Source organism: Salvelinus alpinus, chromosome 5 (assembly GCF_045679555.1).
Source record: "Salvelinus alpinus chromosome 5, SLU_Salpinus.1, whole genome shotgun sequence".
NCBI lineage: Eukaryota > Metazoa > Chordata > Actinopteri > Salmoniformes > Salmonidae > Salvelinus > Salvelinus alpinus.
Window position 1 is genome coordinate 60,873,758 of NC_092090.1, and position 25,957 is coordinate 60,899,714.

General features: G+C 43.6%; 2 protein-coding genes across 3 annotated transcripts in view; one reads left to right on the plus strand and one right to left on the minus strand.

Annotated features, from left to right (window-relative positions):
- Positions 1-1,606: 1,606 nt before the first annotated feature.
- Positions 1,607-4,554, minus strand: LOC139576419 (alpha-(1,3)-fucosyltransferase 7-like). The gene is made up of 2 exons (XM_071402534.1): positions 4,436-4,554; positions 1,607-3,120 (listed from the first exon to the last, which is right to left on the minus strand). The coding sequence occupies exon 2, from the start codon at positions 2,995-2,997 to the stop codon at positions 1,951-1,953; it is 1,047 nt and encodes a 348-aa protein (XP_071258635.1). The 5' UTR covers positions 2,998-3,120; positions 4,436-4,554; the 3' UTR covers positions 1,607-1,950.
- A 3,109-nt stretch (positions 4,555-7,663) lies between these two features.
- Positions 7,664-25,957, plus strand: part of abca2 (ATP-binding cassette, sub-family A (ABC1), member 2) — an 87,429-nt gene continuing 69,135 nt past the window's right edge. For both annotated transcript variants that reach the window (XM_071402535.1, XM_071402536.1), the window contains exon 1: positions 7,664-8,090. In XM_071402535.1, the coding sequence (XP_071258636.1) occupies positions 8,025-8,090 (66 nt within the window). In that variant the 5' untranslated portion in view covers positions 7,664-8,024. The remainder of the gene's footprint in view (positions 8,091-25,957) is intronic.

Below are 25,957 nucleotides of genomic sequence, written 5' to 3' on the forward strand. Positions count from 1 at the left end.
CATGTGGGGACAGCAGACTGGGATAAGGTTTGATTGAACATGTCCGTAAACACACCAGCCAGCTGGTCTGCGCATGCTCTGAGGACGCGGCTGGGATGCCGTCTGGGCCTGCAGCCTTGCGATGGTTGACACGTTTAAATGTTTTTCTCACATCGGCTGCAGTGAAGGAGAGCCCGCAGGTTTTGGTAGCGGGCCGTGTCAGTGGCACTGTATTGTCCTCAAAGGGAGCAAAGTTTAGTCTGTCTGGGAGCAAGACATCCTGGTCCGCGACGGGGCTGATTTTCCTTTTATAGTCCGTGATTGACTGTAGACCCTGCCACATACCTCTCGTGTCTGAGCCGTTGAATTGCGACTCTACTTTGTCTCTATACTGACGTTTAGCTTGCTTGATTGCCTTGCGGAGGGAATAGCTACACTGTTTGTATTCGGTCATGTTTCCGGTCACCTTGCCCTGATTAAAGGCAGTTATTCGCACTTTGCAAATGCTGCCATCAATCCACGGTTTCTGGTTTGGGAATGTTTTAATGTAGTGAAGTAAAAGTAAACAATTTTGAAAATATAAATAGTTAAGTACAGATACCCAAAAAAAACTACTTAAGTTGTACTTTAAAGTAGTTTTACTTAAGTACTTTACACCATTGAAGAAATGTAAAAAGCATATCTTTATTGTTTCCATATTTTATTCAGTTTTTAGGCAATCATGACATCTGGTGGCCAGAGCTATATGTGCATCAATTATTGTTCCCTGAATCCATAGATATAGAGATTATAAAGCAACATCTCCTCAGTATCTGCACCAGAAACTAAGTCTGCATCCCAAATGGCACACTATTCCCTATAACTTACACTATGTAGGGAATAGTGTACCATTTGAGATGCAACGTTTGTGTGTGTAATTTTCATTGAAACTAGAAATTCAATAATATGCATCACTATTGGTTATACAGTCACATTAGGTTACAGAGGAGTTGAGTGAAATGCAGAACTGTTAATGCACAGTAATCTCTCTGAGAGGGATTGCGTAAATTTTGGTACAGGGATTTTGTTTATGGTTTACTATTCTTTTCCAGGGGGAAAGAAACAGGGGTTGACCCAGAGGCACTTGGAGGAGAGACATCCAGGTAGAAATGACTGAGAATGGCCTCAATTGGTGTGATCTGGAAAAACCCTGAACCAAGTGTGATGGAGGACATTCATCAACTGCCTATTCTCCCCATAGGAGCGAAGAACTTAAGTCGAGTAAGTCATGCTAAGGTTGGCAACTTACTTGCATTAGTCATTATGCCTGAATAAAGGGTATGAACTATACTGTAACGTATTATAAGTAGCCAAATACTGAGAGAGAAAAAAATCTATGAAAGCTTACCCTCAATATTACTGCCAGGAAAGACATTGTCTTGTGCCATTACAATTGCATCATGAGCTAGCTAGCCTACATGGTTGTGTCATTTCCTTATTTCAATTTTTTTCTTTTTTTCCTTATTTTTTTATTGAAGTTTTAAGCATACATTTTTACAAAAGTGAAACCGCTCCGAATCCAGAAAAGCCCTTGTTTGTCCCCTGAGCCTTCCCTATCCCTCCCACTTGCCCACCCACATTTGCCAACCTGATTAGATACAGAAAGAAAATGCATACTACTAATAATAATAAAATAAAGCATCTAATATATGAACAAAAAATGTATTGTGTCAGAAAGCTGGATGTTAGATTAATAACTTCCCTCTTTTACAGAAGTTGTGATTTGTCTGTGGTGTTTCTGCATTAGGGACCGAATGTCAATGTTGTAATATCATCAAGCTGATGTTAAAGTGGCACACCACCAGAACAGAATGCATTTCAAGTTTCACTGCAGACTGTTGTTTTGCATGTGAAAAAAAAACTGGCTACAGTACAAGTTCTTGAACATATTGTAGTACAAAATAACCTACAGTAGCAAAAGCATCTATGATGTTATCTACTGGCCCATGCCTCCAGATCATAGTACACCTTGTTACCTGGTAGTCTTTGATAGTTGGCACAGATATTACAGAGCCTCTCTCTCCAGTCGGTGTACATCTTGATTCTATATGTCTGACGCCACTTGAAGTAACCCTCATAGCGTCCTCTGTCTGTGGCCAGCTGCTGTAGGAAGACAGCCAGCCCCTCTGTGCTATTGAAGTCACTGACATGGATGAACGAGCCTGGTGGCACAAGGGCCTCATAGTTAGCCCGAGAGGTTCCCAGAACCACAGGTACTGCCCCTGCTTGGTAGGCATTCCTCCACAACTTCTCAGTTATGTAGTCCAATGCCACTGAGTTTTCAAAAGCCAGGTAGAAGTTACAGTGGCCAATGATGGGTATCAGACTTTGGTCGGTCAGTGGCCTCTTTGACCAGTGTCCATACACCTCTATGGGAATGTACTTCCTCAGGCTCTGGTAGACTTGACTCCTGGCATGGTCCGGCCTGTAGTTGCTGACCACCCAGCTGGCCAGACAAGCCCCCTTCTTGGGGATCACAAAGCTGCTACTGTTACTGTTACCGTTATGTGGAACCATAACTATCTTCCCATAGGGCATGGATATGTCAGCGTCGCCTCGGTAGCTCATGGTCCAGTTGAACAGTCCATTGTACTGGGTCAGGTTGCCATTGTGCACCGGGGGCTCAAGGGACAGCCAGAGCCAGCGCTGGGAGACTGGCCGGGGGAGGTGGAGAGGCAGGGAAGAGCGGCCGGTCCTCAGCTCATGGTGGTGGAAGACCACCACGTCTGCTTGGGGGAACAGGGAGGTGTTGTCACTGAGGAGGCAGCCTAGGATACCGTACTTGTCACTGCACACATCTCCCTCCAGGCTGTAGGGATGGCCGAAGGGCCAGTGCCATAGCAGGATGGTGAGGTTCCTGGGTTGGTGTTGATGAGCGATCCCTATCTGAGCCAGCAGTAGGAGCCTCTGGTGGAGCACATAAGAGGAGATGCTGAGGAGCATAATGGCTGAGAGGAACAGGGGCATGGAGGTAGTCATCACTGACTCAGGGGATGACAGGCAGGCAACAGACTGAATGGTGGAATTGCGGCGTACTTTAGTTTAGTCCAGAATCACACGATCTCCTTGGGATTGTTACTCGAATAGTGTAATATTTCCTCCCTGGTAAGACAATAAGATAAATTAGTATTCAATAGATTCAAGGGCCCAGTCAAAACGCTTAGGAAAAGCATACCTTTTCTAAGTCTGAATCGGGTCTTTAAAGAATAGGGTTGGAAGAAGCTCTTGGAATTCCTTATAAATACAGACATGAACAATATGGCAGAAGATTCTCTAATGAATGAAAATAGTCACTCCACTTTCACTTTCCCCTCTGCAATACTACTTCCTCTCACTTCTTTCTATTTTTAAGATAACCATCCCACTTACCATCAGTATTTCACAATCACTGTGACAGTTAAATACATTAAGTACAGCAAATTATTAGCCTTACAGAAGATGGAATATACCATATCTGAGGACTGATTAATTGATTCAAGTAATCAGAAAATATTCATATATCACTACAAATGAAAATGATCTCTCTTTTTTCACATAGCCCATGTACATAAAGGCACGTTTTCTGCCTCTTCCATACAGTTTCAAAGGAGATGAAATGACAGTCAGAGGAACAGAAATGGTTTCAGATGGTACCTGCTGAAGTGCTCTTGCTTTGTGCTGATTCATGCGGTGTGAAATATAATGTGTGACGCCTGAATGGCCTCCTGCTGTGTGTGGCTATGTAATGAGATACAATGTATCATGCTGTGCATAACAGGAACATTATTTCTCAGCCTTCCCAGACCCCTACACTCCTAGAAAAAAGTATTCCAAAAAGGTTATTCAGCTGTCTCCATAGGAGAACACGTTTTGGTTCCAGGGAAAACCCTTTTTGGTTCCACATAGAACCCCTTTGGGTTTTATGTAGAACCCTCTGTGGAAAGGAACCTGGAACCAAAAATGGTTATTCAAAGGGTTCTCCTATGGGGACAGCCAAAGAACCATTTAAGGTTTGCGATAGCTCCTTTTTTTCTAAGAGTGTAGTATTCAGAACCATTGCATTCTTCGTGCATAAAGACACATCAAGGAGATGTCCCAAAAAGGCTGCAACAACAAACATTTTATCCAATGCATAGATACTCTTATATTTAGTGTTCTCCCTGGTAGTAAGCCATGCCGTCACCGGTTCTTTTTTTAAATTTACCCAGATGAGCGTCCCATTCCATAGAACCCTTTTAGTAGCGCTGGCATTGTTAGGTCACTTGTTAGATATTACTGCACTGTCGGAACTAGAAGCACAAGCATTTCGCTACACTCGCATTAACATCTGCTAACCATGTGAATGTGACCAATAAGATTTGATTTGGCAAATAGAGATGTCTCACGACACCTAGGCTCAGTGGTACGTCTCACGACACCAAGGCTCAATTGTACTCACCTGGGTGAGGTCCGAGGTGAATGTCTGTCCGTGTTTGCTGTCCTGTGGAGGTAAGACTCACTGAAGATGACTTTTCTCCTGTGAGATTATGTAGTAACGTAGGCAGCGGCACATACCAGTGTGTAGGAAATCCTGTTTTAACCCCTTTTTTGCTCCTTTATCACTACATCATCATTCTGTTCTCTCTCAACATGCACTTACCACAAACCACACCCTTGGTTGTGACTTTATGACAGTCATTTGGATAGTACAGCTGAGCTTTGGTAGGGCACTCTTGTAGTTACTTTAAGAATACATTAATTTTACTCTCATTATTTACATTTTATATGTACTCATTCAATTGTTGGGAGCATATTTAGTGCTCACAACAACAATCACAATAATGAAAGAGCCCAAAATAAGCGTATTTCAATCATTGGACGAGGGTACAAGCAGAGTTTTTGGTCAACCGGACTTTCTACTAGATCCTAATCAGTAGATCCTAATCGGTTTTCTGCTCTGAATTCATTTCATATGTTCCAGCTTCCCTTTTTTTTTTACTGTATTTGAGCTTTGTTCAATATCTTTTCCCCATTAATAATCTAAGCTGTATGCTCAGAACAATCACTTCAGTTGAGGTCATCCGTAGGCACCAAGGGCGTGTGACTTAACCACAATGTTTTCGTGCCATTGTTGAAAAATGGAGAGGAAAGAGGTACCACACCATGACCACAGAATAACGGTTTTATGTGGCCAATGCCACTTTTCTTGCAGTTGGCTTGCCAGCAATTTACTTCTGAATCTTACAGTGCATTCGGAAAGTATTCAGGCCCCTTGACTTTTTCCACACTTTGTTACGTTACAGCCTTATTCTAAAATTGTTTAAATAAATAAAAATCCTCTGCAATTTACACACAGTGTAAATTATTTACATAAGTATTCAGACCCTTTGCTATGAGACTCGAAATCGAGCTCAGGTGCATCCTGTTTCCATTGATCATCCTTGAGATGTTTCTACAACTTGATTGGAGTCCACCTGTGGTAAATTCAATTGATTGGACATGATTTGGAAAGGCACACACCTGTCTATATAAGGTCCCACAGATGACAGTGCATGTCAGAGCAAAAACCAAGCCATGAGATCGAAAGAATTGTCCGTAGAGCTCCGAGACAGGATTGTGTCGAGGCACAGATCTGGGGAAAGGCACCAAAAAATGTCTGCAGCATTGAAGGTCCCCAAGAACACAGTGGCCTCCATCATTCTTAAATGGAAGAAGTTTGGAACCACCAATAGTCTTCCTAGAGAAGGGCCTTGGTCAGGGAGGTGACCAAGAACCCGATGGTCACTCTGACAGAGCTCCAGAGTTCCTCTGTGGAGATGGGAGAACCTTCCAGAAGTACAACCATCTCTGGAGCACTCCACCAATCAGGCCTATATGGTAGAGTGACCAGACGAAAGCCACTCAGTAAAAGCCACATGACAGCTTGCTTGGAGTTTACCAAAAGATACCTAAAGACTATCAGACCATGAGAAACAAGATTCTCTGGTCTGATGAAACCAAGATTGAACTCTTTGGCCTGAATGCCAAGCGTCACGTCTGTAGGAAAACTGGCACCATCCCTATGGTGAAGCATGGTGGTGGCAGCATCATGCTGTGTGGATGTTTTTCAGCGGCAGGAACTGGGGGACTAGTCAGGCTCGAGGGAAAGATGAACAGAGCAAAGTACAGAGAGATCCTTGATGAAAACCTGCTCCAGAGCACTCAGGACCTCAGACTAGGGCGAAGGTTCACCTTCCAACAGGACAGTGACCCTAGGCACACAGTCAAGACAATGAAGAGTGGCTTTGGGACAAGTCTCTGAATGTCCTTGAGTGACCCAGCCAGAGCCCGGACTTGAACCCGATCGAACATCTCTGGAGAGACCTTAAAATAGCTGTGCAGCGGCGCTCCTCATCTAACCTGCTTGAGAGTATCTGCAGAGAAGAATGTGAGAAACTCCCCAAATGTTTGTAGCGTCATACCCAAGAATACTCGAGGCTGTAATCTCTGCCAAAGTTGCTTCAACAAAGTACAGAGTAAAGGGTCTGAATACATATGTAAATGTGATATTTCAGTATTTTCTTATTATTTTTTGCTAAAAATTCAAAAAAACGGTTTTTGCTTTGTCATTATGGGGTATTGTGTGTAGATTGATAAGGGGGGAAAACTATTTAATACATTTTAGAATAAGGCTGAAACTTAACAAAATGTGGAAAAAGTCAAGGGGTCTGAATACTTTCCAAATGCACTGTATCTGTTCAAACACAGCCCTGCCTAGTTTCTCTCCTGTTGTAGACCAGGTCCCGCCCGTGACCATGCCCTCAGTTTGGCTACTGTGCAAAAGCTGTCTGATTTAAACTGATAATTGTACCAAAATGGAAGGCTTGAAAAGGGCTATCATTTAAATCGTGTTTTATCTACTCACACCTTCGCAATAAACCGCTGAGGAGCATTTCCCTATGCTTTTATACGTTTATCACACCCCTACTTTCCCCTACTAACAAGTAGAACACTACTGTCGTGCCACTACTGTTGTGCCACAATTGGAGCCCTATTCTCTACGTAGCACACTATATAAAGGGAAAAGATAACAATTGTAGCAGTAACAATTTATAAAAAGACCACTAGATGGCATCGGAAGTAAAGCATTTGCTTTGGCCAGGTATATTCTTTAGGAACAGGTAAATAAATAGATCATCCTCAAGTGGTAGAAGTGAATTGATATGAACACAATATTTTGTTTAAGCTTTGACTAGACAACTTATTTGGGTCCTCCCAGACCCCTAGTATTTAGAACCCCTGCATAAAGACACAAAGATGCTCAGTCTGTCTCCATTTTTGTATAATCTCTCTCTCTGCACACACACACACACACACACACACACATACAGAGTGACACATGAGTGCATGACTAAACATTTGAGACAGCAATGGTCATAAAAAAATATTTTGTAAGGAAGAACAACATTTAGAGAGATCTAGAATTCTACAACTCAGATTTGGGAACACTGAGAGGCTGTCTACACTGAAATGACGAGGTTAAAATACTGGAACTATATGTATTACATAGACTACTAGGTTTTGGCTGGAAGAACTTTGTGTTTCAAAGAATAGTATCGAGATTCCAGTGGGAGAAGAGGTAGACTACTGTAGCTGTCTCCGCCCACTAGACTGCACGACAGTGATATTTCTCCCTATACCCACCGTGCTCGGTTCATTCTAACGCATTGCATAAGCACGGTTTCCATTGGATGCTTCTGTATTTTTCCGCGGATGGTGATTGCATACAGAATACCAGCCTGGCTTGCCGCTGAAATACAGCTAGTCACATTTAGCCATCAGTGGAGGAAAACAGTCATCTGGTCTAGTTGAGAGAGAGACAGAGAGCGAGAGGTAAAATGGGCAAATAAGCACATATCAAGTCTGTATAGCTTGTCCAACAGAAATGTATCTAAATTGTCATTTAAATACGTCGGAATGGTTCGTAATCCATTTCCAAAAATCCACCACTATATGGCAACTTAATTAACGGTGTCATAATTTAACCGTTAAACCGCGAGCCTGTGAAAATGGGATTCCTCCACCAGCTACATCTTCTGTTGTGGAAGAATGTGTCTTTGAAGAGGAGAGGACCGGTAAGGAAACATTTTCGTTGATATTCATAGATGATCATTAGAATGGAGACACTTGGAAATGTGGGCCTTCTTTAGCTTGTGCGCTCGCCGTATGTCAGCGCGAGATCCGACAGGCGTCGGTCTCCAATAGAATTCGGTTGCTGCAGTTGCATTGAATGTATTTCAGGCTGGCATGATATTCAGAGTCATCATCATGTATCGACTGAACATTTAGCACCTCGTCCCTTTTATTATCAATAAATCTCATTCACTGATATGTTTGTGAAATTGTAGGCCAATTTGCGCTGCCGTAGTTTCCAAGATGTTTAGATGTGGTGGTGTAGCACCGGGTTTTACTTGTCGTGCACATAAAACTGAACAGGTTGTTTTGTTTCAACAAACAACAACTAATATCAGATCATGCGCCTCAGTACATCAATCAATGTGGTAGGGAAGAAGATGTAAACACACATTTAATAAACTTTTTTAAATGCAAGTAATTCTGGTATCGTGAAAATGTATCATGATATTCATCTTGAAATGATAATAGATTACATTTAAGTAACTAAATGGTATTCATATTTTTAAAAATGCATAAGTATAGCGTAACCAATTGCTTGTATGCATCTATTTGGGTCTTTTGGTTAAACACCAGCCTCAAGTGTAGCCTAGGCTACCTGACAGACAATTACAGTAAGGACAGGACACTGAGAATGGGGACAGCTGGTGCTCCGTCTAACATCTTGGGAGGGGCACTTTCACAGAGGGGGCAGGTGCTCTGGCACCTATCTGTGCATATCCCTGCAAAAATAAGATGCTCTGTGGTGGCTCTCTCTTCAGATAGGATAATAGAGAGAAAGGACCCGAATCCAAGGATTTTCGCAGCTCTGGCTCATTTTAATGTTATAGTACGTGTATGTCTTGACTCGTCTACACGTTTTTTTAAACACTGGTCTACACATTGTTTTCTAAAACCACACAGTGGAACAAACGACACTACTTTCTTAGAGAGCTCCCCAATCAGTAGCACGTGCATGTGTTAGGCTACACAGTGTTACACGCTTATGTCAGGTTAGTAAAGCTGCAGCAGCACCTAAAAGACCCTGAGCAGTAATCTAACTCTTCTATAACTACAGATACAGAATAGCATATTATTAAGTTATAACCTGTTATGATATGATTATTATTATGTAAAACGGACTTAATGGGATTGAATGAACTCTTACGTAACTCTAATTAGATGGTGCCTTTCCCATTCACTTGGAATTTGGGCTTGAATATCAAATCAACCGAATATAACCTTACCGTGAAATGCTTACTTACAAGCCCTTAACCAACAATGCAGTTTTAAGAAAATAAAACTGGCCGTGCGGTAGCAGAGAGAACAGTCCATGACTTCAGGTGTCTGGAGTCTTTGACAATCTTTTGGGCCTTCCTCTGACACCGCCTAGTGTATAGGTCCTGGATGGCAGGAACCATGTTAGTTTGTTGGTGATGAGGACACCAAGGAATTTCAAGCTCTCGATCCGCTCCACTACAGCACCGTTGACGTGAATGGGGGCATGTTCTGCCCTCCTTTTGCTGTAGTCCACGATCAGCTCCTTTGTCTTGCTCACGTTGAGGGAGAGGTTGTTGTCCTGGCACCACACTGCCAGGTCTCTGAGCCCCTCCCTATAGGCTGTCTCATCGTTGTCTGTGATTAGGCCTACCACCTTTGTGTCGTCAGCAAACTTAATGATGATGTTGGAGTTGTGCTTGGCGAACAGGGAGTACAGGAGGGAGGGGACTAAGCACACACCCCTGAGGGGCTCCCGTGTTGAGGATCAGCGTGGCAGATGTGTGGTTGCCTACCCTTGCCACCTGGTGGCGGCCCATCAGGAAGTCCAGGATGCAGCTGCAGAGGGAGGTGTTTAGTCCCAGGGTCCTTAGCTTAGTGATGAGCTTTGTGGACACTATGGTGTTGAACGCTGAGCTGTAGTCAGTGAACAGCATTTACATATAGGTGTTTCTTTTGTCCAGGTGGGAAAGGGCAGTGTGAAGTGCAATTGGGATTGCATCATCTGTGGATCTGTTGGGGCAGTATGCGAATTGGTATGGGTCTAGGGTTTCCGGGATGATGGTGTTGATGTGAGCCATGACCAGCCTTTCAAAGTACTTCATGGCTACTGACGTGAGTGCTATGGGCGGTAGTCATTTAGGTAGGTTACCTTCGTGTTCTTGGGCACGGGGATTATGGTGGTCTCCATGAAATATGTAGGTATTGCAGACTGGGTCAGGGATAGGTTGAAACTGTCAATGAAGACTTGCCAGTTGGTATGTGCGTGCTCTGTGTACACGTCCTGGTAATCCTTCTGGCCTCGCGGCCTTGTGAATGTTGACCTGTTTAAAGATCTTGCTCACATCGGCTATGGAGAGCGTGATCACACAGTCGTCCAGAACAGCTGGTGCTCTCATGCATGCGTCAGTGTTGCTTGCCTCGAAGCGAGTATAAAATGCATTTAGCCCATCTGGTAGGCTCGCGTCACTGTGCAACTCACAACTGGGTTTCCCTTTGTAGTCTGTAATAGTTTGCGAGCCCTGCCACATCCGATGTGTATCAGAGCCGGTGTAGTAGGATTCAATCTTAGTCCTGTATTGACACCTTGCTTGGATGGTTCGTCTGAGAGAATAGCAGGATTTCTTATAAGCGTTCGGATTAGTGTCCCGCTCCTTGAAAGCGGCAGCTCTAGCCTTTAGCTCGGTGCGGATGTTGTCTGTAATCCATGGATTCTGGTTTGGATATGTACTTACGGTCAACTTATTGATGAAGCCAGTGACTGAGGAGGTATTCAAGCTCAATGCCATTGGATGAATCCCAGAACAATGCTTATAATGTATGGTGCCTAGTTTGTAGACAGCACCTGACAAACTTTGGAGTGAACCCCTTTAATGTACAGTGTAAAGTACCTACTTTAAATCCTAATGACCTAAAGGACTGTTTTTAGTTAATTAGTCAACATGGCCTATTTATAGTAGTCTATAGAGAGCACAATCTATTTCCATGCATTTTGGAGCCTTTCCATTTGCAGCAGTGGGGGTTTTGCGTAAAGATCTTTATAGTTCACATCTACCCTTTCCATTAAAAGGGTAGATGTTAGAAATACAATTGGCGATGTAGAGCTCCGGACACATTTGTTTTGTTGTTCCTAAATATGCTTAGTTTTATCCATCATCCATCGTAGCCTAATGTCTTTGCCAACCGTGTCCTTTTTTTGTGCTATTTTTATCTTTGGTTCCCCTTCAGAGATCACACACAGGATCTGTCTCAAATGCCACCCTATTCCCTTTATAGTGCACTACTTTTGACCAGGGCCCATACCCTATTCCCTATATAGTGCACAAGTCTTTGACCAGAGGGCCCTGTTCATGCACTACAGTACTGCACTACATAGAGAACAAGGTGCAATTTAGGACACAGCCTCAATAAAGACGTCAGATAGATTCCCTGGAGTACACTAGGGTTGCCACAGAGTAATATTAGTAACAGCCACGTCATCTGTAGGTTTATTAACATGCAGCCCAGCGCTGGGCCTGCAGGGGCTCAGGAAGATGTCTATAGCATTAGCCTAGTGGATTGATGGGTTCTAGGATGGGGCTAGTCAGCATTTGTCAGGACCAGTGGCATGCTTTGGTCTATGTTCTAATGAGTGAGTCCTGCTATTGTATAGAAATTGGAAACTCTGTGGCTGTGACTGACTCTATTCTCGGGGCCCATAGGGCTCTGGTCAAAAGTGTTGCACTATATAGGGAATAACGGGTTGCCATTTGTGAGTGTCCACTATGCCAGTGCACGTTTGACATTTTATGGACAGAGCAATGTTTGTGAGGAGAGTTGATAATTTACAACTTTTTACTGTGCTTTCGAAAGAGCCTACTGTACCGGGAAAGGTTTTTATTTGCATAGCAACCAACTGACGCCACGGTGTGAAGACCATGGTTCATTGTTTTGTTTTCTGCCTGACAGTCCGTGCCACACAGAAAAACCTTGTGATTATTTCCAAGGCAAAACAATGTCTGTCGAGGCGTAATGCAAATATCACTAAATAACGTAACCTCATCCCTTTGTTGTTTGGTACAGGAAAGTCCCATGGCTGTAGCGTCAAACCTTTAGCTCCTCTTCCTGTCTGTCAATAACTCCCTGTCACTGCTCCTGCTTTGCAGACATGTTTCTGTTGGAGAGAGAGAGAGAGAGAGAGAGAGGGAGAGAGAGCGGGAGAGAAAAGAAGAGAGAGCTGAGAGGAAGAGAGAACAGAGAAAGATAGAGAGGGGTCAAAGCTGAGAGAGAGTGAGCAAGAGAGAGAGGGTGGTCAAACGCCTCTCTGTCCCACTCTTAGCTCACCACTAGCCTGCCTAGTGCAGCAGCAGCATCAGCACTCATGACCTAGTTCTCCCAGTCAGGCACTCAGCGTCCCTGAATGATTGGCTGACTGAGGGCCGTGCCGCGCCGGGCAGAGCTGGCTGGGTAACAGAGACAGAGAGAGAGAGGGAAAGGGAGAGAGAGATGGGAGAGAGGTAAAAGGTGGAGAACGATTGAAACGGAGAAAGAGAGAAAGTGACAACTACAGAGGAGCGCGTCAAACTGGCAAGCCAATAAATTATACATGATATCTGTAAACTCTAATGGACTAGCACTGCAGTAGCTCATAGATGTTGGGGATGTTAGACACACACTATCTCTGTATGCTGATCTCACAGCAGGGACAGGACTCAGACAGGAGAGAGATGGAAATGGAGGTCAGTCTGGAGGGGCTGCACACAGATTTGTCACTTTGGAGTAGTACTACTACAGTACTGTACGAGCCTAATGTGTACTACTCTAATCCATTATCCCTCACTAATAGTGAGAGCTCATGAATGATGTCGTCAATGAGTCGTGACTCGAGCGTTCAGAATTATTTGGTCCAACCTGCAGTGGCTGATATGTAGGGTATGCAATATGCATATGAGGATATACATTTTTCTGAATGTCTGACTCTGAGTTTACTTCAGCCCCTGACTGAAACCGGTACCAAAAATGAAACTCTCTCAAAATTATATTACAAATATATATATATATATTTTTTTTTACGAGTGCTTATACATGCTTTGTTTGTTTGTTTTGATGTATTGCCTCTTTCTTTGTATAATTTAAGTGACAGAAACAGTTTAAAATATTGAATTGGGCATAGAATATATTCAACAAGTAAGAAAAGATCATCTGCAAGCCCTTGGATAACTTTTTTTTACGAAAGGGGATTTGAATATTCCTGGATGTTCCAATTGGATGAATATCCAATAACTTGAGGATTTTGATTGACAGGTTATTCAATTTGAATATTACAGTTCAGTACCTGATTAATTCAGTTGTTACTCCAGCCCGAGGCATGCATTTTATGTTTTCTATCATGTTTAACAGCCTTTTTAAGTTTCGTCATTTTAAGGATTTAGAAAAAAAGGATTGACTTGGGACCGGTTGTCTTTAGAAGTATGACAGAACTTCCTCTAGTCTGATGCTGTTTGGCACTGTAATAAATATGTTTTATGACACACAGCATAATAAACACACACAGAGACAGCTTTATGGCTGATTGATAACACAACCAGTAAACATGGCCTTCCATACAGTACCTATTTTATTGGCTCACAGTCACACCTGGCATGGTCCATGCAGGCCCTCTCTAGGACTAGATGTTGGGTTAACCCAAGCCTGACAGACACTAGCCTGGTCCCATACTGTGCTGCAGCTCTTCTATTGTTTTCATGCACAAAGAATTGGCTACAAGATACAGTAGCCACAGCTACCACCACCACTACCACTAAGACTGACATCACCAGCCATCACTACCACCAACACTGCCACCACCACCAAGACTGCCACCACCAACACAGCAACCAACACCAACACCACCACCAACACTGCCACCACCACCACCAAGACTGCCACCACCAACACAGCAACCAACACCAACACCACCAAAACTGCCACCACCACCACCACCACCACCACCACCACCGCCACCACCACCACCAACACTGCCACCACCACCACCAAGACTGCCACCACCAACACAGCAACCAACACCAACACCACCACCAACCGCCATATTACAAATTCCCATTCAGTTCCATCTGGATTCTCACTGGCCTAGCCTAGACTCCCAGCCTGGTAGGAGTGGTGGTGGTGGCAGTCTTGCTGGTGGTTGTGGTGGCAATGTTGGTGGTAGTGGTGGTGGTGGCAGTTCTGTTGGTGGTGGTAGTCTTGGTGGTGATGGTGGCAATGTTGGTGCTAGTGGTGGCAGTCTTGGTGGTAGTGGTGGTGATGGCAGTCTTGGTGGTGGTGGTGGCAGTGTTGGTGGTGGTGGCAGTCTTGGTGGTGTTAGTGTTGGTTGCTGTGTTGGTGGTGGCAGTGTTGGTGGGGGTGGCAGTTTTGGTGGTGTTGGTGTTGGTTGCTGTGTTGGTGGTGGCAGTCTTGGTGGTGGTGGTGGCAGTGTTGGTGGTGGTGGTGGCGGTGGTGGTGGTGGTGGCAGTTTTGGTGGTGTTGGTGTTGGTTGCTGTGTTGGTGGTGGCAGTCTTGGTGGTGGTGGTGGCAGTGTTGGTGGTGGTGTTGGTATTGGTTGCTGTGTTGGTGGTGGCAGTCTTGGTGGTGGTGGCAGTGTTGGTGGTAGTGATGGCTGGTGATGTCAGTCTTAGTGGTAGTGGTGGTGGTAGCAGTCTTGGTGGTGGTGCTGGTAGCAGTGACTTGTGGTGAGGTCTGAGGCCGAGTAGGCACTTTCTATTGAGACATTTAATGTCCCAAAAAAAGTTGCAGTTCTTGCCTATTGTCCAATGAGGCCTATTCACTCACAATGACCAATGTGCGTTTCGAGTGCTCTGTATCTCAAAGCCATATCAAATATCTTTCAAAATAGGTGCTATTGAGCTCATAATTGAGAGTTGAGAAATAAAAAGTTTACCTACAGAAAGCTGAGAACATCCTCTTTCCATCTGTGACAACAAGATAGTTGTGTTTTCACAGGAATTTTACTTTTTTATGTTATACAATCAGAACACTTTTCTTTCTCCCGGAGCATTTTTCCCCCTCGGGAAAGGAGAGAGTGACTCTTTCGACACAGCAGCGGTCCCCAGCAAAACAGGTACAGGGGCACACAGGCAGATACTTTCATTGCATGAATCAAGAGGATAATGCACTTTACTGTTTGACCAAATCATGGTTTTAGCCTCCTAAAGAATAAGGCGTTTTTAGTGAGGTGAATGAATGTGCATCCCGCAACAATGCGACCAATGTTTTTTTTACTCACACAGCCAAGTGAAAGGGTCATAAAATGCAATTAAATGGTCGCAAAATGCGACTAAATGGTCGCAGTCTGGAGCCCTACCTTGTATAGAATTTTCACTACAGTCATACTCTCTAACTTTAGTTTTACTTAAATAAAAAAAGGCCTCTATCTTTGCAATCAACAGTAGCCTAGGCCAAGGCTCCTCTCTCGCTTTCTCTCTCTCCTAAATGTTATTTATCAGCTTTTAATTTATTTTATCAGCCAAAAGCAAGCAATTACCGGCTAACGTAAACCCTGATTCCCAGGCCCTGCATGAACAGGTGACTTTCAGCACCACAGACAGCGACCCAAATGCCAGCGAGTAGACCTACTTGTAGACAGTGCTACACACAAAAATGCTTAGTAGTCATTGCTACTGATTGAGATACACAATAGACATGTCATGTAATAATAGTAGACGGCGCTACTGTAAATACACATTTGCACCACCCGTCTATCCTTCTGGGTAAAGACATCAGTAACTGAACTGCCTGTTGGCCCTCAGTTTTAGAAGTCTGTCGGTCTTGACGCGATGGCAAGGGCAAGGGATGAGAGTCATCATATGGCAAGGGATGAGAGTCATCATATGGCAAGGGATGAGAGTCATCTTTGATCGGTCCAGTTTCAACTGCATGTCTTTATCCATTTCAGAAAATTCCCTCAACGGACGCTGTTGGTGGCTGGTATAGTGAGGACCAGCTGCAGTAACTTTGTCGCCTTGGGAGCTGTAGTAACTTTGTCGCCTTGGGAGCTGTAGTAACTTTGTCGCCTCGAGGACAGTCTGTGTCATGCTGGAACAAAAAGCTGAGGAGCAGTCTAAATTATTTGTCTCGTACCATTTGTGAACTGTACAGTCCGACAAGATCAGCATTAAGTCTAACGAAATTCAAGTTCTTAGCATATTTTGACAGGCTCTCATCTGCTGGTGTCTAACTTTTGTGACATTGTTGAAAAAAATGTGCGGTCCACTAAGCCAAGGAAATTAAGTTCACCAATGTGGTCAAACATGGCTCTCATCTGAACATTGGTTTTGTCCAGTATGTTGTAGTAAATTCGCCCCCTATCTACCGATCGGCTGTTTACTACGAGTTTCGCTTTCTGCCAAGCCCAGATCATTGCATTTCTGCTCGAATCTCTCATAGAAATGATCAAAGTCTTAACGCTGCCGTTCCAGGACTTGCATTGTGCGGCTGATACGGTTATGGCAGACACTCATATCCATCCCTTTGTTCTTTGTTCTTCATTGACAATTCCATCATGAGCAAAAAGCAAACATGGTGTTGGTCTCTAAATGAGTCGCTAACGGTTCATTTTTTAAATTGAAGGCATGTTATAGCTACACGTACTTTCCCCTGGGCCTGTTTGATGAGCCTGCACTCTCACCTAGGTAGCATGATGAGCATTAATTCAAATGCCACTGTTCTCTTTTACTTTTGCTTTCTGCATGCAGATGTTCATTCAATGACAGATCTATCCGTGAGCTGCCAAATGTCTTAAGAGCTGTCTGTCTTCGGATGTGAGACAGACTTTTCACACTTGTTGAGTGCTATAGGCAAGTTGTTCAAGTTGCAGTAACCGGCTCTTGTCCAAACACTGTCGCTTGTGGAGAACAGCAGGCAGGGGAAGCAATTGAGTCAGCTGCTAACAGCGCAGCCACAGAGCCAGTCTTTCTGGTCATAACACTCAGATTGAAACTATAGTGTTATTTTCTGTCCCTTCCTTTGATGTAGGTCCCTACGCTCAGGTGTTGGTCTTCCATCCCTTATAACTCCCTGTTTTGCACGAAAATCCAACTATGAAAACGGTTTCAGATGCAATATGTTAGTCATCCTGTTCAGCTAACTTTAGCTAGCAGTAAAACGAATGTAAACCCCATTACTTTTTTCACACCAATATATGAAAATTCATGGGACATATTGACACATGGAAGGCAGCGAAGCTTTCTGCCTGCCTTTCAGCATCCTTTAGCTGGCAGTATAAGGTAGACACACGCATGCGCAAGTCATGTCATTGCCTTTCATTGAGTTTAGAGTTTGAAGGACAGGAGAAAGGCACACGGCGAGGGTGCCATTCCCCTGGCCTCCTTGCGCATTTTGTACCAGATCACCGCAAATTTGGGACCTAAGTACGAGTTCAGAAATAGATTTTATCATGCAGAAAAAAGCATGACGATGACGAAATGATTATTGATAAAATGTAGATTTATTTATTTTTCATTACAGTTATTTTTTCACTCGTTTTCACAGGGTAAAACAATGCCAACCCTGTCTATCCTGACCACACGTCACTGGTTGGTGGTGGTGGCAGTGTTGGTGGTGGTGTTGGCTGGGCCGGTGCCAGAACAAATCAGTTTCGATGGGCATTTGATTTCCATAGAGGGGAAGAAGAAAAAAATCACAGGCCCTCCGATGGGTTTTAAGAGTCCTCTGCTCTGACTCCTTCTTTCCAGAGCCTAGCGTGCTGGAGAGAGACTGGGTTGAATATACGAGATGGAGAAGAAGAAAACAATTAGGGGAGAGGGTGAGAATTCCAACAGCCGCCGTTCACCACGCGGGCAGAGAGAGAGACAGAGGGAGATTAGTAATCATAACATTTTGCCTGCTGTAACTGAAAGGATAAAGCGCAATGGTCAAGCGTTGACCTCATATCACCTGCTATGTGTTTGACATAACTAAGTGACTATATGGTGAGTGTGGAGCCTTCCCTGTCAAATGGCTTTATAACTACATCTCATAAAGTCATTTCATAGTTAGTCAGGGATTAGTAAAGCTTGACTGCTGGGAATAGTAGACAGAGACTTGGATCTAATGGTGGAAGGATCTACCACTGTGTATTCTCAAGTCAGGGTGTGTGTGTGTGTGTGTGTGACAGTGTGTTGTGTGTTGATATGACTGTATCTCGGCTGTGCATGGCCCCTTCCCCAGTCCTGCTGTGCGAGCCACCTGTTTGCTGTTACAGATCTGTGGCCAGTAACAATGCTCTCACACCTACTGAGACCAGGGAAGGCGTGCGTGCCCGTGCGTGTTCGTTTAATTACAATCATTATTGTCATCGTCAGGATCGTCATCATGAGATTGGTTATTTAATATGATGTGGAAGTGTGAATATCAACGTGCACACATCCACACACGTCTACAGAATGTGAAATGTACGTCTGTCTATTTCTCTGCGTCTGTCCTCCATCTCTCTTTTCATGTGTTCTCTATCTCCCTCCCTCCTCTATCCCTCGCTGTGTCCCCTCAGCTGTAATCAGGGTGTCTTACTGTTAATGGAATGAAAATGGCCTCACGGCTGCTTTACCTAATTTAGTTGCCGTGTTTAATGCATACCATTAAATATTTACAGCTGTTGTATCATAACCATAATACAATGTTCATCCTTATCAAATCGTCATGTTTTACCTTTGTAGACATCTTGAATTTTCTGATGTAAAACTAATCATGTGAAAGATAACCGTATCCCAGGACTGTGTCTCAATTGGCACCCTATTCCCTACATAGTGCACTACTTCACGAAATTCCTATGGGCCCTGGTCAAAGTGCACTATATAGGGAACAGAGTGCCATTTGGGATGTATTACAGGCCATTATTAAATGCGTCCTCTCTTCTAGTTTGTTGTAAAAGGCAGATTTTTATTCTCCAGAAGGGTTTTAGTTCCAAGTAATAGGAAGTGTCCTGTATGCCGAAGTGCCTAAGTGAACATCTCGCTAAATGTTGTCTGTTAGATGGATATGACTTTGGGTGACAGGAGAAGGAGAGTTTGTTTGTTCTACGTGTCTTCTGTGTCCTCTTCTTAGGATTGATGGCACAGCCAGCAGAACGTCTTGTTCTCTGTCTGTCTGGTAAAAGGAAGCAGAGAGGAGCTTGTTTGCAAAATTCATGTTGTCTTGTCTGTCTAATGGGGAGTGGAGCGGAGTGGGAAAAAAGGCTGAGTAGGAGTGTAGAGAATAGGAGAGGGGGGGAGTGGGAGAGGAGATGAGAGGAAAGCAGAGCAGAGTAGAGGAGATGAGAGGTGGGGAAAGGACGGGAGGGGAGAGGAGCAGGATTTAGGCAGATGCTGCAGTAGAGTAGCTACTCATCTTTGTCACATAACCTGTGGAGTCCATTGTTCATTTCTCCCGGCGATAACACAAGCCTTAGTCTGGTATTCACATAGCTTTGTGCTTTAGCCAACTCCTCCATTGCTCAATAGTGGAGTTGGCTAACAGCTGAACATAGGTTTCCCCACAGTCTCTTTTCCAAAATTATGAATATTCTCCACATTGCCCTTTGAGCTGCAGCAGTGCTGTTGTTTGGTAAATCATGCGGGCCTTTAGGTTGTGGATCTTGTAGTCTTGTGTAAGCAGTGGAGAGTAGGCCAGTGTACAGTATTTGTATTTATTATGGATCCCCATTAGCAGCAGCTACTCTTCCTGGGGCCCAGCAAAATTAAGGCAGTTTCACAACACAGATTTCTCAACACACTGTGTGCCCTCAGGCCCCTACTCCACCACTACCACATATCTACAGTACAAAATCCATGTGTATGTGTGTGTATAGTGCGCATGTTATCGTATGTTTGTGTATGTATGTATCTGTATCATGTATCTGTGCCTATGTTTGTGCTGCTTCACAGTCCCCGCTGTTCCATAAGGTGTATTTTATCCGTTTTTTAAAATCTAATTTTACTGCTTGCATCAGTTACTTGATGTGGAATAGAGTTTCATGTAGTCATGGCTCTATGTAGTACTGTGCGCCTGCCATAGTCTGTTCTGGACTTGGGGACTGTGAAGAGACCTCGTGTGGCATGTCTTGTGGGGTATGCATGGGTGTCCGAGCTGTGCGACAGCAGTTCAAACAGACAGCATTCAACATGTCAATACTTCTCATTAAAAACAAGTAGTGATGAAGTCAATCTCTCCTCCACTTTGAGCCAGGAGAGATTGACATGTATATTATTAGTATTGCATCCAAGGGCCAGTCGTGCTGCCCTGTTCTGAGCCAATTGCAACTTTCCTTTTTTGTGGCACCTGACCACACGACTGAACAGTAGTCCAGGTGCGATTAAAACCAGGGCCTGTAGGACCTACCTTGTTGATAGTGCTGTTAAGAAGGTAGAGTAGCGCTTTATTATTGATATACTTCTCCCCATCTTAGCTACTGTTGTATCAATATGTTTTGACCATGACAGTTTACAATCCAGGGTTAGTCCAAGCAGTTTATTCACCTCAACTTGCTCAATTTCTACATGATTTATTATAAGATTTAGTTGAGGTTTAGCGTTTAGTGAATGATTTGTCCCAAATACAATGCTTTTAGTTTTAGAAATATTTAGGACTAACTTATTCCTTGCTACCCACTCTGAAACTAACTGCAACTCTTTGTTAAGTGTTGCAGTAATTTCAGTCGCTGTAGTAGCTGACATGTATAGAGCTGAGTCATCCGCATACATAGAAACTCTGGCTTTACTCAAAGCCAGTGGGGTGTCATTAGTAAAGATTTAAAAAAGTAATGGGCCTAGACAGCTGCCCTGGGGAATTGCTGATTCTACCTGGATTATGGATTATGGCTTCCATTAAAAACAGCCTCTGTGTTCTGTTAGACAGGTAACTCTTTATCCACAATATTGCAGGGAGTGTAAAGCCATAGCACATACGTTTTTCCAGCAGCAGACTATGATCAATAATGTCAAAAGCCGCACTGAAGTCTAACAAAACAGCCACCACAATCTTTTTATCATCAATCATCAGTCATAATGTGTAAGTGCTGTGCTTGTTGAACATCCTTCCCTATAAGAATGCTGAATGTTTGCTGTCAATTTGTTTACTGTAAAATAGCATTGTATCTGGTCAAAGTTTACTGAGGGTTGGTAACAGGCTGATTGGTCGGCTATTTGAGCCAGTAAAGGGGGCTTTACTATTCTAGTGTAGCAGAATGACATTTGCTTCCCTCCAAGCCTGGGTGCACACACATTCTTGTAGGCTTAAATTTAAAATATGGCCAATAGGAGTGACAATATCGTCCGCTATTATCCTCAGTAATTTTCCATCCAAGTTGTCAGACCTGGGTGGATTGTCATTGTTCATAGACACCAATCATTTTCTCACTTCTTCCACACTCACTTTAGGGAATGCTAAATTACAATGCTTGTCTTTCATAATTTGGTCAGATATACTTGGATGTGTAGTGTCAGCGTATGTTGCTGGCATGGCATGCCTAAGTTTGCTAATCTAGCCAATGAAAGTAGTTATCAATATCAGTTGATTTTGTGATGAATGAGCCATCTGATTCAATGAATGATGGAGCTGAGTTTGCCTTTTTTCCCAAAATGTCATTTAAAGTGCTCCAAAGCTTTTTACTATCATTCTATCATTTATCTTTGTTTCATAGTGTAGTTTCGTCTTCTTTTTATTCAGTTTAGTATCGATTTCTCAATTTGCAGTATGTTTGCCAATCGGTTGTGCAGTCAGATGTATTTGCCATTCCTTTTGCCTCATCCCTCTCAACCATACAATTCAATCAATCCATGGGGATTTAACAGTTTTTACAGTCATTTTCTTATTAGGTGCATGCTTAATTGTAACTGGAATAAGCAATTTCATAAATGTGTGAAGTGCAGTGTCTGTTTGCTCCTCTTTACAAACCACAAACAAATATTCTTTACACCAACAACATAGGAATCACTACAAAACTTCTTGAATGACCTCTTATACACTATATTAGGCCCAGCCTTTGGAACTTTGGTTTTCCTAGATATGGCTTCCATACTGTGATCACTGCATCCGATAGATTTGGATACTGCTTTCAAACAAATCTCTGCAACATTAGTAAAATATGATCAATACATGTTGATGATTTCATTCCTGTACTGTTTGTAATTACCCTGGTAGGTTGATTGATTACCTGTACCAGGTTGCAGGCAGTAGTTACAGTTTGAAGCTTTCTCTTGAGTGGGCAGCCTGATGAAAGCCAGACAATATTTAAATCACCCAGAAAGTAAACCTCTCTATTGAACTCATATATATTATCAAGCATTTCACACATGTTATCCAGATACTGACTGTTAGCACTTGGTTGTCTATAACAGTTTTTCAGATGAACCTGCAGCCATATTACCTCAACAGTATTTAACATGAGATACTCTCTAATCTTTGCAGGAATGTGGTTCTGAATATATACAGCAACACCTCCACCATTGGTATTTCTATATTTTCTGTAAATGTTATAACCTTGTATTGCTACCACTGTATCATCAAAGGTATTATCGAAGTGAGTTTCAGAGATAATCAGAATATGAACAGATAACCTGTTACTATTACATTATGGATTTCATTAACCTTATTTCTTAAGCTACATATGTTAACGTGGGCTTTTTTGAGCACTTTTCTTCTGGGATGCTTAGTTGTTTTTATTGCTTTACTCAGAAGCTTAGCAACAATAGATGTGCTCATGTTCTTTATCCTGTGGACTTCCTCCTAGGGCACACCGGCTCAGTGCTAACAGTGTAAATCGGGTTTGTAGGCACATGATTACTGCATACAATAGCTGTAGGATCAGCAGAGGCATTCAGAGCAGTTAGAGGGACATACATGATGTTACTTATATTGTGTCTACCGATGCCCCTGGTGTAATGTACATTTGCTGAAGCATTATGACAACTCTGCATCACAATGGTAGGGATTAGCTGAGCTGGGCTTGGGTCATTGATAAGTCATTGTCTCAACGCAGCCTTATAATGCTGTGAAAGGATCCAGGAACCCAAATGATTTGGGTGGATCCCATCCTCCTTATAAAAAACGTGTTTTGTTTCCAAAAGGTATCGAAATTGTCAGCAAACGTTACACCCATTGAGCTGCAATAATCCCGTAGCCAGTTGTGAAGAGAAAGAATCCTGCTAAAGCGTTCAATGCCACTATTAAGAGAGGGCACAGGGCCAGATACGAGGGGTCTTTTATTTATGTTTAGCAGAGAGTCAATCAGCTCATTAAAATCCAGTTTCAACTGTTCAGAGCTGCCCTTCATAATGTCATTAAAACCCGCATGGACTACGATAGAATCGATTTCCATGTCCTGGCGTAGTACATTTCGGGAGCAGCTTAGTAATGTAATTTACTCTTGCTCCTGGATAGGACATTGTTTTTGCACCAGGAACGGTCACATTTCTTACCACGGAGCTGCCCAAAATCACAGCTGGCGAGAAGGACGAGGAAATCCGCCCACTCCCACGCTTCACAGGATTCAGGCCTCCGACAGATGGAAAAGCCCCGCTCGATCCAGAGCAGGGACGGAAGGTTGCCGACGTCGACTTCGTAATAGTAGGCACTGTGGCCGCAGACACAGGCACCTACAGTGACGAGGGTGCAGGAAGAACAGGCTCCAGGACGGCAAAACTATTTGTTGTTTGTATCCCCTCCTGGCCTCTCATTGGGAGTGTAGACTGCTTTGCAGGAGGTCGCTGTCTTCGGCTTCCACGACTCGTAACATGCGACCCTCGTTGATTGCTTTTTTCCTCATGCTGTGCTCATTCAACTCCGCTATCAGATGGGAGAACTCCGGGCAACACCAGCCAGTCGGATAACGACAAACTACAAGGCGGAGATGCATTCAACAAGCGCGAACGCCGTCCAGCCAACGGCGTAGAAAATGTAAACGTTCCATTCTGCGTTTTCCCCAGTTTCTTACGTAGGCTGGCGACCTGCATGATCAAGGAAGCCACCTCAAGCCTTGGCAAGTAAACAATTGCCGCATTGGAACTCTGAGTGATCCGGTTTGTCCAGAAACAAAGCCTAATAGATAAAGCTCCTACAGCACTGGAACCGTTCATTTATTTCTCCAGACAAAGAGGGCTCCATTGCAAAACTCATCTGGTACCAACTTTGCTAGCTTGATGGTTAGCAGTCTTCAACCTGTCTGTTAAGTGGGATTCCGGGACAAGAAATGCCGGTCCGAGCTGTTTAAGCTTACCGCGTCGCGGAATCCACGCAAAAACAAGTTCTGTATTCGTATATTTAATGAATAGCGGTTTTGTTTTAATAAAAAATTACAAACCAAGTGTTTCCAGAATACAATGTTCAGCTGCGCACTGTGATGCTTGTAGAAGGTCTTCTTCAAGTTGCTCACTCTTCTCCACTGCACTGTGCTGCTTGTTGAAGAGGAGTGCTCTGCTCAGGCACTTAGATGAAGGCTGTGCCAAGTGCAGAAGGAGGGAGGAAGGGATGGAAGGAAGGAAGGAGGGAAAGAGAGAGGGAATGTTAATGATTGATACTGTCGTCTTGGATCCCAATTAATCATTTAAACTTGCGCCCAGAAACTTTGTGTGTGTGTGTGTGTGTGTGTGTGTGTGTGTGTGTCTGGGAGAAAGAAGTGTGTGTGTGGCTGTACTGGGGTGAATGTGAGGACAGGAGAGTGTCTGGTGGGCTTGTCTTTTTATCTTCCACTATTTATACCCAGACTGCTTTTCTGTCTACTTTGGCATATATTATCCAAAGCTGATTAGTACATTATTTAGAGTGTATGTATGCTTGAGGAAAAGAAAGTCACGATTTAGGAAATGGTATTTATTGAGGGTGGTCTTATTCCCTGGCTTACTGAAGAAGATAGAGGTTTACTGAAGGAGAGAGCGAGAGGGAAAGGGAGATTAGACAGCTATGGTTAGAGAGAAAGCCTGCCGTCTCAGGTGGCCATGTTGAAGAGGGAGCATCGATTCTGAATGAGTGTTTGAATGAGTTCACATCAAAGTCAAGGAAACTCCATGAGTAGAGATATAACTTAAGGATAGGGAGAAAAACAGAGAGTATAGAGAGATAGAAGAGAGAGTGAGAGAGGGAGGGAGGGAGGGAGGGAGGGAGGGAGGGAGGGAGGGAGGGAGGGAGGGAGGGAGGGAGGGAGGGAGGGAGGGAGGGAGGCTGAACAGTTTTCACCATGGTGAAATCATTTTACAGGCCAAATCAAGAAGGGACATAAGTCCATTAATAAGAAAGGCCTGTTTTTATTTTCAGTTGCAAAACATTTTGAAACAGTGTGTATTAATTATTTCACTAGGAACCAAACATAACCAAACGGAAGAAAATGGAACAAAACAGTGTGGGGCTAACCTGAATTTGTCCAAAGGAAAACTATTTTCGTTGCAAAACGTTTTCCGTTTGGAGTAAACGTACCCGTTGCAAAACTTTTTGGAGTAATGATTACACCCCAGCTGTGCACAACATTGCAGGAGTGTTTCCCAGATGTTAGCTAGTAGCCATACTAGCCCCCTGCCTGCTTGTGGCTGCATCCAAAATTGTTATAATAATCAGCGTCATTAATCATTCTAGACTCACTCTCTCTATCAGAGCTCACGATAAGACCCAGATGCAGACAGATAGAGTCACATATGTTTATTGACCCAAACAGGGGGCAGGCAAAAGACAGGTCAAAGGCAGGCAGAGGTCCGTAATCCAGGGCAGAGTTAATAAGGTACAGAACAGCAGGCAGGCTCAGGGTCAGGAAAGGCAGAGGTTCGTAAACGTGTCAGAGTCAGGCAGGTACAGAACAGCAGGCAGGCTCGGGGTCAGGGCAGGCAGAATGGTCAGAACC

Excerpts from the sequence above, each read along its gene's own strand:
- LOC139576419 (XM_071402534.1), bottom strand. The coding sequence starts at position 2,997 with ATGACTACCTCCATGCCCCTGTTCCTCTCAGCCATTATGCTCCTCAGC.